Here is a 10884-nt window from a genome sequence, read left to right as displayed (position 1 = left end):
TATACCGGCAGAAGAGAGTAAACTGAACGAAAGATATTGTTTTAAGAATTCTCCTCTAGGGGACACCTGGGTGGCTCAGCTAGGTAAGCTTCTGCTTTTGCTCAGGTCATGATCCCAGGGTCCTGGGGTTGAGCCCAGTGTCAGGCTCCCTGCTCAGCTGGGCGTCTCCCTCTCCTGCTGCTCCCCCTGCTTCTGCTCTCTCTCTGACAAATAAAAATCTTAAAAAAAAAAAAAAAAAAGAATTCTCTTCTATAAACAGTGGCCCAGTGCATTGAGTTTTCTATTCCAGGTGATCTAATTGTTTCGGCGTTACCTGCAAGCATACACATGTCAGAAAGAAAAGTGACCAAAAAAATGAGCTGGTGGGAGAGGAAACTGCTGATTATGAAGGCCATCAGATTTTCGGTGATACACAGACGGTCATAGCCGGCACCTACCAGGGGCCTCCTTCCACAGCTGTTATTTGTGCTGTAGTGATTGCTGGGCAGCTGGGCCCGCCGAGTGACCAGCAATGACTGGGAGGATGGGTTTCGGGAAGGGAGGCAGGTTATGGAGCATAACCCAGAGGAACAAGCGTATTTCTGCACAAATAACAACTCCAACGTACACTGTTTCAAGTCGTGCATCCGACTGGACCAAGCTTTCCAAGACAAACGACTCCGCAGAAGGAATTAGGGTAATTGCTGGAGATTACCAAAGGTTTATTTGGAATGACACAGCACTGAAAACATAACTGTTACAGATGATTTGTGGATACAGCATACATCACCTATCTTATTTTAGGACAATCTGTGAAGATGAGTTGCATAAATATAAAGAGTTGGAAATAGGAGCTTTTTTTTTTTAATAGTGTTTTCTGGGGGTGGATTTTTTTACACCCCATGAACCAGCCAATCGTAGAAAGGCAGAAGTTTGTTAACACTACATAGCTGCTCATCCCACCTAGCTTACCTCCAGCCACAGCAGCTGGGCCTACACAGCGAGGCTCTGCTTTTGCCAAAGGGACAGCAGCCCTGACATGCTATTGGTCATTGCATCCTGAAAAATGCACTTTACAAAACACAGATACTGTCAACTGTTTTGGCAATGGGATGGCTGGTTTTGCCCGGAGGCAAAACTGGAACTGTAATGCCAGACAGAGCAAGAGCGATGCATGTATCAATGACACTCCAGAGGCAAAGAGCTACAATGGGACGAGAGGAAGCTGCTATGCATATGTAGCACTGTGCATACACATAGATCCGGGAGCAATGGGAACGAGCATGTGTCACTGGGTGTCCATATACATAGAGAGAGGTGTTGGAAAAGAACACTGAAAACGTGTGCAGCAGTTTAGTCAACACAGTAAACTCGAAAGAGGGAGAGCGCACGTGCTCACACCTGTGCAGGGGCAGCAGATAATCTCGTACTACAGGATAATTCATCACGTCTTCCGCAGGGCAGCCACTCAGGACCATACAATCGGGGCAGAGAAATTAAGGTTCTGGTCTGGAGAAAGCTACTTTAGAACTGGTGGGAGGGGATCAAGTACAAGAGTCTCCACAGCTTGGACAAAGCACAAATAAACCAGTTACAGATAACATGGGAACCAGTGAGTTTTCTGTAATTTACTTTTTCTCTCTTTCTCTCTCTCTTTTTTTTTTTTTTTTTTTTGCACACATGCTCCATTGATCTATCTTTCCAAGCTTTGTCTGGCACCAGCCTGTAAATCATTAAAAGTGTAATAGCAAAAGTGAACTCTTCGGGTTTTCAGGAAGGATTAAACACCCAATAACCAGGCTCCTTCTACGATATGTTTTTGGCCCTAATCCAGGCGTCGGGTGAAGTTCTCTGGAAAGAGGCCTTTGTAGGTGGCAAGGTCTCTGTACTGAAGCCAGTCTGATTCCTTCACTCCTACCAGCCAGCCCGCATCCTGCAAGACAAAGAGAAAGCTTTCAAGGTCCAAGGAACTACTGGAAAAATCTGCATTGCCAACAGTTAACAAAATAATTTAGTGTTGTGATCCTGCACTGGTATGTTACATGATATATAAACCAATGTGCTGGGACAGGTCAGTGGGAAGGCTTGTCCCAAAGAAGCTGTTAGGTGAAAAAAGATAAATAACAATAAACATTTGAATCTGGGCAAGCTAACTAAACATTAATACAAATAGTATAATTTTGTGTAAAGTACAGCTCATTAACTGGATTATGAAATGAGTTCTTAAGGAAAAGGATTAGAATGCTAACCATTTGAATATATGTCACGCCCAAGAACGCTCCCTACCCTGTGGGTCATAGTGAAGAAGTGACTTAAGGACCCAGGTCAGAATATAGTGCAAAGCCATTGGAAGGTCTCATATTCCATCCCAAACCACTTGCTTATAAGAAAGAACTCTGTGCCCCCAGCTCACATCATGTGACCCGAATAAACCACCACACCCAAAGCACAGCAAATAATAACTGCTAGATCTGGGTACCTGCTCTTGCCATTGTGTATGTTGTTGCATTTATAATATCCCATTTTTCAAGTTTATATGAACTACAAGGCAGTATGTTGTCATGATACTCTTGCTGGAAACATCATATATTCTTTATATACTCTTTATAAATTATTCCTCATAAACGTTGGTCTATCTTATAGGAGCATCATCATAGAAATGAAGCCATAGAATGGAGGCTGGTATTTGCCCTTGGCCTCTTGCAGATAAGCAGAGCCTAGTTGGAAAACGTGAGTGGAAGGAGCAGCACAAAACTTACAGGCCGTATAATGCAAAACAAGTGGGAAATGACTTGTCTTTATTATGTTAACCAATACATGAAAGAGATCCCACTTAGGATGAGGGATGGCCAGATTTAATCTGAAGCAATTCCCAACAGAATTCAAGTACATCAGATAAAATGAGGTCTCCAAAATTAAATAAAGAAGCTGAATACATTCCCTCTTGATGTAATCTGAGACTATAAATTGATGCTGTTATATAGACAAGCAATATAAGCATTTAGACAGGCCAATTTTTGAAAGTGGAAAAAAAAAAAAAAGAAAAAGATGACTCAATAAAATGACTGATAATGATCCTAGCTAGGAGTAAGAGTGTCCTCTTTAAAATTATGATGTTATATTTGTGAAGGGCGAAGCTATACTTAAAGTAAAAGATGATAACTAATTTTTTTCTGAACCTTCAGCAAGCATCTAAAAGGCCATATTTTCCCCCACAAGTGTCTGCATTTGACTTTATTTACAATGATTGAAAAATCTACTGGAGTCGAGTCATGCATTTAAAATGGTTTCAATAAAGAAAATAAGTTAAGAACTGGCACAAACTCAGAATCAAGATACATTCTAACATGTATATTCTGAAATACAATTTATAGTAAAGTGAAAAGGACTGGCCAAGATCAATCCCTAGCTGAGGCAAATAGGGAAAATTAGATTTAAACTGCTTAAAATATGTGGTAGAAGAAAGATTTACAGTTCTGGCAGTGGCAAAATAGTTTGTATCAGATAAATGCTTCTGCACAGAACTATTACTAACACTAGAATATATATTTATATGTATCTCTATATACATATGTATGCATATATGCAACTACTTATATATGGAAATGACGTAAAATATATAATCTAAAGTTTATACAATGGGATTGTTACAAGTAATAGAATTGATATATATAACATCTATTTGAAGGTACCAGCAGTGACCCAAAGCCAGCAAAAACTGGAGAATATTTAATCCCCTAAAGTAGGAAATTGTACTGGGTGAGATCCGAGCTAATAAGGCTTTCCTCCTGAGGATTATCCTCAGTCTCTGTGATGCAGGGCATTCAAAGGAGGAGTGGAGGGCTTCCCCTGTATTTTTAAGGGGGGTACCCCAAAAAGAAGAGATGTACAAAGGCAGGTTCCCAAATATGCGAAACTTCCCTAAAATCCTGAGCTTCTCCCATAGTCTGTGAATATACAGGAGCTCCCCCAAGAAGTCTGGGAGAAAGGCCGGAAAGCTAAGAAGAAATTTAAGCCCTGCCCATGGAGGGGAGGCGGAGTCCAGAGTCTGAGTCCCACCAAGTTAGGAGGCTTCAGGATTTCTACTAAAATCCCAGAAGGGCCATTTTCGGAAGTAAAAGATGTCTCAGGACTAAGAACTCATCCTAAAAGTCAAGGCAAAATTGAAGCAGAATCACCCTAACAAAGTATAAAACAAATAGCTCTACAGATTCAAGCTAATTATCTAGTAACTTCCATGTCTCCTACGGGGGCGGGGGCAAGCTTCAGAGATAGAAAATAGAATCCAGACTCTACAATGTGTCCGGTATTAATAACAAAAAATTACTATAGATATGAGAATAAAGAGGAACATAGCCCCCGCAGATAAAAGGCAACTGATGTAAATGTGTGCTGAGATGGGCTAGTTTTTTGGGATTAGCGGTAAGAAATTAACGCGGCTATTACAAATATGTAAGTACCTGCCACCAAAAGACGGCAATAGTGAAAGAATAGATGGGAAATCTCAGGAAAGAAATGGCAACTAAATTAAAAAAAAAAACCTACATGATCGTTATAGAATTGTGTAAGCATAGCATCCAAAATGAAAAAGTCGCTGGATAAGCTTTCCACAACCAGAAAAAAGTTGTCACTGCAATTGAGGACAAATCAGAAGAAATGATCCAAAAAGAAATAAACATCGAACAAAAAAAGAACCGTCTTTGACATCAATGAGTCCAACAGGTATGTAATTAGGGAATCATTAAAAGAGGGGAAAGAATGAGGCAGCACAGAATTTAAGAAATATGAGCTGAAAGTCTTCCAAATTAACAGAAAAGATCAGGTTACAAATCTAAGCACTTCAGTGAACCCCAAGAATGAAAATACAAAAAAAGCCCCAAGATCTAAGCACATTACGTTGAACTGATGAAAACCAAACATATAGAGAAATTTTTTTTTTTAAGATTTTATTTATTTATTCATGAGAGACACACACACACACACACACAGAGAGAGAGGCAGAGACCCAGGCAGAGGGAGAAGCAGGCTCCCTGCAAGGGAGCCCGATGTGGGACTCGATCCCAGGACTCCAGGATCCCACCCTGGGCTGAAGGCTCATTGAGCCACCCAGGTGCCACGATACAGAAAAAGTCTTAAAATTAGTCAGGGACAAAGTCACAGTGGATACCCAGAAACAATGTTAAACAAATAGCAGCTGAGCAGACGGGCACTGAGGTGGACACTTGACGGGATGAGCACTGGGTGTTTTTCTGTATGTTGGTAAATTGAACACCAATAAAAATTAATTTAAAAAAAAAAAGGAAACAGAAAACAATGGAAAAATATCTTTAAAGAGTTGAAAGAAAAAAGTCAACTCAGAATTCTTTGTCTTGGGAAATATCTTTAAAAATGAAGATGAATGAGGACCCTGGGTGGAGACCTACCTTTGGCTCAGGTCATGATCCCAGGGTCCTGGGATTGAGCCCCGCTGAGCAGGGAGTCTGCTTCTCCCTCTCCCTCTGCCACTCCCCCTGCTCGTGCTCTCTCTCTCTCTCTCAAATAAATAAATAAAATCTTTTTAAAAATGAAGGTGAATAAAGACATTTTCGGTAAACAGAAGCTAAGAGTATTTATTGCCAGCAGATAAGCACTGTAGGAATTAGTAAAGAAAATTTTTCAGGCAGGGGTGCCTGGCCGGCTCAGAGCCTGGGATTCTTGATCTCAGCATTGTGAGTTCAAGCCCCACGCAGAGTGTAGAGATTACTGAAAAATAAAATCTTTAAAAAAAAAAAAAAGGAAAAAGCCAAAGCACTCTGAAGAATAGTATTTAAAAAGAAATAGAAAGAAAAATTTTTCATATAGAAAGGACATGAGACCAGATAGAAACTTCAGATCCATAGGAAGAACCAGGAAGAGTCCAGGAAATGATAAACACGTTGGTAGACATAAGACTAGCTTTTTTGCTCTTAATGTCTTTAAAACAACTTACAGTTAATGCAAAAAAATGTGAGTTTATATGATGGAGTTTTTAATGATTTTGAGATATGTAGACACTTTTGCCTGATACTGGTAATTAATGTTTTGCTACTTTGTGCCTTGAAGAGTATATCTGAGGTTTTAACAATTTTATTAATCCTTTCAAAGAACTAACTTCCTGACTTAGTCATTTTCTCCATTGTGTATCTTTTTAGTGCATTAATTTGTGAATTTATTTTTATTATTTCTTCCTTCTGTGTGTTTTGGACTTAATGTGATCATTTTTTATTTTCTTAGGCTGAAAACTTAGAACTCGATGATCACTAGGAAGTATTTTTTTTTAATTTACACTGTGATTTCTTTGATCTAGATTATTCAGAAGTATATTTTGAAATTTTTTAAATATTTAGAGCTGTTAAAGCTATTATTGTTGTTACTGATCTCTAATTTTATTGCGGTAGAGACTTTGACGCAGAAACTACTCTATCTTGGTAAGTGTATCATCAAGAGAAAGACAAAATGTGGGGCATGGGAAGACAGCCTTAACCTCTAAAGTAGTAACTTTATTTTGGGAGGAGAAAGCTCAGAAATCTCCTTGAGAATATTATGGAGATTATAGCTCTTCTCTCCAGAAAAACCTGTTATTAGGCACATTTACACATTTTGCATACTATTTAGAGGCTCACAAATCCTATGAATAAGAACAAAATGGAATATTCAGCATCTTCACATTAGAAAACTACACTCAAAGGTGATTCATTTTAAGACTTTTAAAACTGAGGTATAATTTAAATCCTGGGTAATGCAAATATCATTTAAGTGTAGTTTAGTGACTGCTGACAAATGGGTACACACATGTAATCCACACCCCTATTCAGAGAGAAAATGGTTCCATCCCCAGGAATTTCCTTCATGTTCTTTCCTGGTCAATCTCCACACTTTTCAAAGGGATTTTAAGTACATCTAGTGGCTACGTTTCCTAAAGACTGCGTTTCAGAGACACATCCCTAAAAAGTGGGTGCAAAGTAAGAAATGATCATCTCTTTGTATCAAAAAGAAACAATGCAATAGTATCCCCAAAAGAGATCTCCTAATGAGAAAAAGTTAGCCATGTCCTGTGCTCATCAGGCCTAAGCCCTTTTCTGAGAGCTGCTTTGTAGCATTATCAGAAAGTAGAAATGTTTTCAGTTGGTCACTGTGTCCCAATGATGCTCAGAAAAACAACAAGAGAGCCCGGAGAACCTTTCTGTCTCACTCTTTACCTGGTCAGCTTCTGAATCTGAGGGGACCACCAACACCACGTCACCCCTTTGCAGGGTCAGTTCATCAGAATTTGCTGCCTCGAAATCGTGCAGTGTTTCCACCTGCAAAAGATTTTAAAAGAGTTTACTCATTTTAAAAAGAAAAGGAAATGTAACACTGAAGTCTCCTAGCCAGATTATCAGCAGGGACTGGTAGGCTTGAAGCCTCTCCAAGCTGAACAAAAAAGACAATGATCCTTGCATATCCCAAGGGAGAAGGCCTCTAAACATAGAAAGGAAGTCGTGTTTCCTTAAAACATTCAATGTTTGAAGACTGACACTGAGACAATTTGGATGTATGCTTAGCAATGCAATGCCTTCTGCAAGAGTTGAAATTGTGTACTGCACACTAATTAAATTTTAATTCATCATATTTTTGTTAGGTATTTACATTTCACTATCACTGATACTTTATTATTGTCCATCTTTATTTTTTTATTTTTTTTTTATTTTTTTATTTATTTTTTTTTTTTAATTTTTTTTTTTAAATTTTTATTTATTTATGATAGTCACAGAGAGATAGAGAGAGGCAGAGACACAGGCAGAGGGAGAAGCAGGCTCCATGCACCGGGAGCCCGACGTGGGATTCGATCCCGGGTCTCCAGGATCGCGCCCCGGGCCAAAGGCAGGCGCCAAACCGCTGCGCCACCCAGGGATCCCTATTGTCCATCTTTAAACTTGAACTAAAAATAGAAGTGCCTAGAAGAAAGTTCCTCTAACTCCACTTCTGTCAAGTAATTAATAACTGGAAAAATCAGGGGTGCCTGGTGGCACAGCTGTTAAGCATCAGACTCTTGATTTTGGCTCTCAGGTCACGATCTCAGGGTGGTGAGAGTGCACCTCGGGTTGGGCTCCACACTGAGCACAGAGGCTGCTTAAGGTTCTCGCTCCCTTTCTCTCTACCCCTTCTCCAACGCCCCTCCTCAAAAAAATGAAATAAAAATAAAATTGTACATATAACATTTAAAAAAATAGTTGGAAAAAGTCATCACTTCCCATGTTACATGGGAATTACTATTTAATTAAACCCAGTGATCAATTCCTTTATAAACTTCCTTCCCTATCTTACCTTTTAAACCAAGCCAATCTGTTTCTTTTCTTTCTTTAAAAAAAAAAAAACTAGAACATATTTGGGGTGCCTGGCCGGCTCAGGAGGAAGAGCATGCGACTCTTGATCTTGGGGTTGTGAGTTTGAGCCTTACCTTGGGTGTAGAGATTATTTAATCAAATAAACAAAATTTAAACATCAATGTGCAAATTAAAGTTGCACAGCATGGTAATTTGATACATGTATACACTGTAATAGGATTCCATTGCTCCAATACTGAGCACCTCTATCATGTTACATAATTATTATTTCTTCCTACCAGAGGTTAGAAAGAAAGGTTGGAATAATTAAGATCTAGTCTCTGAGCAAGTTTGATGATTATGATACAATATTGTTGTCTATATTCACTATGCTGTGCATTGGATCTCTAGGACTTACCTACTACTCACTGCAAGTTTATACCCTTAAACAATACCTGTCCTTTCCCCCTTATCCTTTTTAACCTTTTTTTTTTTTTGAAAGATTTCTTTAAAATTTGGTAAGAAACTTTCAAAAACAAAAGTAGAAAGGACAGTCTAATGACCCACATACTTACCCAGCTTGAGCAACTGCTCCATCAGGGATGGGTTATTTCCCCCATGTCCCTCCCCTCAGCCCTGACCCCTGAGGATTAAGCGATTGGCTATTAAAATGTGTATTTTGCATGTAGAATCATAAAATGTCAGAGCTGGAAATGACTGATTCCCCAACTCACTCTTCTGCTGAGAAACTGAAGAGAGAGGAGTGATGTTCCTCAGGCCACACTGCACTTAGGGAGGGAAGCCGGGGTGGGCCCAGGCAGGCTGGCTGGTGTATAATCCAGCCCAGGAGCAGGTGCACACACTAATGATTCCTGAGGTCTGAGCCCAGGGCTGAAGGGACTCACAAGGCTCTGAGAGGAGCATTGGAGGCCACTCGGGGTGGGGCGGGGTGGGGGAAGATTTCACCCACTCACTACCAAGGGACATATCGTTTGTCCTGTGGCGAACTTTATGGATTGCTGAACAATGGAAAGTCATTACTGTCATTGCTGCTTGTGCAGCAGCCCGGAAATCTTGCCATTTTACAATGTGATGTGGGGACAGCAGTACAGAGAAAGAATACATACTGCAAAATGCAGAAGTAAACATCCAAAAACCAGAGGTTCCAGCAAAAGCACCTCAAAGCAGAGGACGGACAAAGGGCCACCAGATGAAAACAGTGTGGATGGAACTAGAGGGTATTAGGCTAATTGAAATAAGTCAATCAGAGAAAGACAATTATTATATGATCTCACTCATATGTGGAATTTAAGAAACAAAACAGAGGATCATGGGGGAAGAGAGGGAAAAATAAAACAAGATAAAATCAGAGAGGGAAGCAAACCATAAGAGACTTAATAATAGGAAACACACTTGAGGGTGGCTGGGGGGGAGGTGGCTGGGGGGATGGGGTAACTGGGTGATGAGCATTAAGGAGAGCACATGATGTAATTAATGAGCAGTGGGTGTTGTATACAACTGATGAATCCCCAAACCCTACCTCTCAAACCAATAATGCATTATACGTTAATTAGTTGAATTTAAGTAAAATTTTTAAAATGCAAAAAAACAAAAACAAAACAAAAAAAACTCACAGCAACATGAGGTGCATACTAGATTCAGGAAAATATTAAAAAAAAAAACTGAACAAACCACAAATAATAACAAATGGCAAGACCTTGTAGAGGAAGCCGGGAGGCACTTCCAGAGACTCCTCACTTGCAGCCAGAGCAGAGGGCAGCGGCTGGGAGTCCTCCCCCGCCTTGGGCTCTGGGGCCAGCTCCGGTAGCTCACTGGTGGGGCCGGGAGGAGCGGCGGCAGCGGGGGTCTCCATGGACTCTGCACCTGCAGGTGCTTCGTGGTCTCCCTCCCCTTCATTGTTGGAGGCGGGCTCTATGACGACCGAAGGGATGACCTTCTCCTGGAGGAAGACAAATGTGGGGGTGCTGAGCAGGGGCTGGGAAGAAAGACTTCTGTGTCCCCAAGGGTGCCATGGGCTGCTTCTATCGCCGACCCACCCTCCGTGGCTCCCACTTTCCCCACCTCCTCCATTCAGCAAAACGTCCGCCGTTCCCCAAACCTGGCCCAAACCTTTGGGCCTCAAGCCTTGCAGGACCTTCCTCCTGACCCAGCCGCCCTCCCAGCTCTCCGGAGATAGAAACCCTTAGGACTCTTTCTGCATCCTTGAGCAGTCAAGGCAGTTTGTGAAGAGTGGGGTTTCTGTGGAAATTGGGAAGAAGGCTGGGAGGCTGCAGGGAGGGAGGGGGAGACCTGTCGGGGTGGAGAGACAATCCTGAAGTGCTTCCAGCAAAGGCCTCATCGTTGCCATGGACCACTCTCTTGTCCCACTGAATACTTTCACTGCCCGAAGCTGACATTTAACCTCCTGTGATCGCCTTCGTCCCAGAAGCCCAGGGGACTCCTGAAGAGCCAGCAACCATGTTGTTAGGACAGATCTGGCTTGTGTTGGGAGAAAATCTCCGTCTGCTCTGCTTGCGGATCACCGTGAGAGCCCACGCTGCCGTTACAGCTGGAGGGATGA

General features: G+C 41.2%; 1 protein-coding gene across 5 annotated transcripts in view; it reads right to left on the bottom strand.

Moving 5' to 3' along the window:
- Positions 1-684: 684 nt before the first annotated feature.
- Positions 685-10884, bottom strand: part of AMPH (amphiphysin) — a 220821-nt gene continuing 210621 nt past the window's right edge. For all 5 annotated transcript variants that reach the window (XM_041773241.1, XM_041773242.1, XM_041773239.1 and 2 more), the window contains 3 exons: positions 10021-10263; positions 7197-7298; positions 685-1912 (listed from right to left, as the gene is read on the bottom strand). In XM_041773241.1, coding sequence (XP_041629175.1) covers positions 1805-1912; positions 7197-7298; positions 10021-10263 — 453 coding nt within the window. In that variant the 3' untranslated portion in view covers positions 685-1804. The remainder of the gene's footprint in view (positions 1913-7196; positions 7299-10020; positions 10264-10884) is intronic.

Source organism: Vulpes lagopus, chromosome 11 (genome assembly GCF_018345385.1).
Source record: "Vulpes lagopus strain Blue_001 chromosome 11, ASM1834538v1, whole genome shotgun sequence".
In the NCBI taxonomy this organism is placed as follows: Eukaryota; Metazoa; Chordata; class Mammalia; order Carnivora; family Canidae; genus Vulpes; species Vulpes lagopus.
The sequence above is the reverse complement of the archived record's forward strand: the minus strand, read 5'-3'. Positions and strand labels throughout refer to the sequence as shown.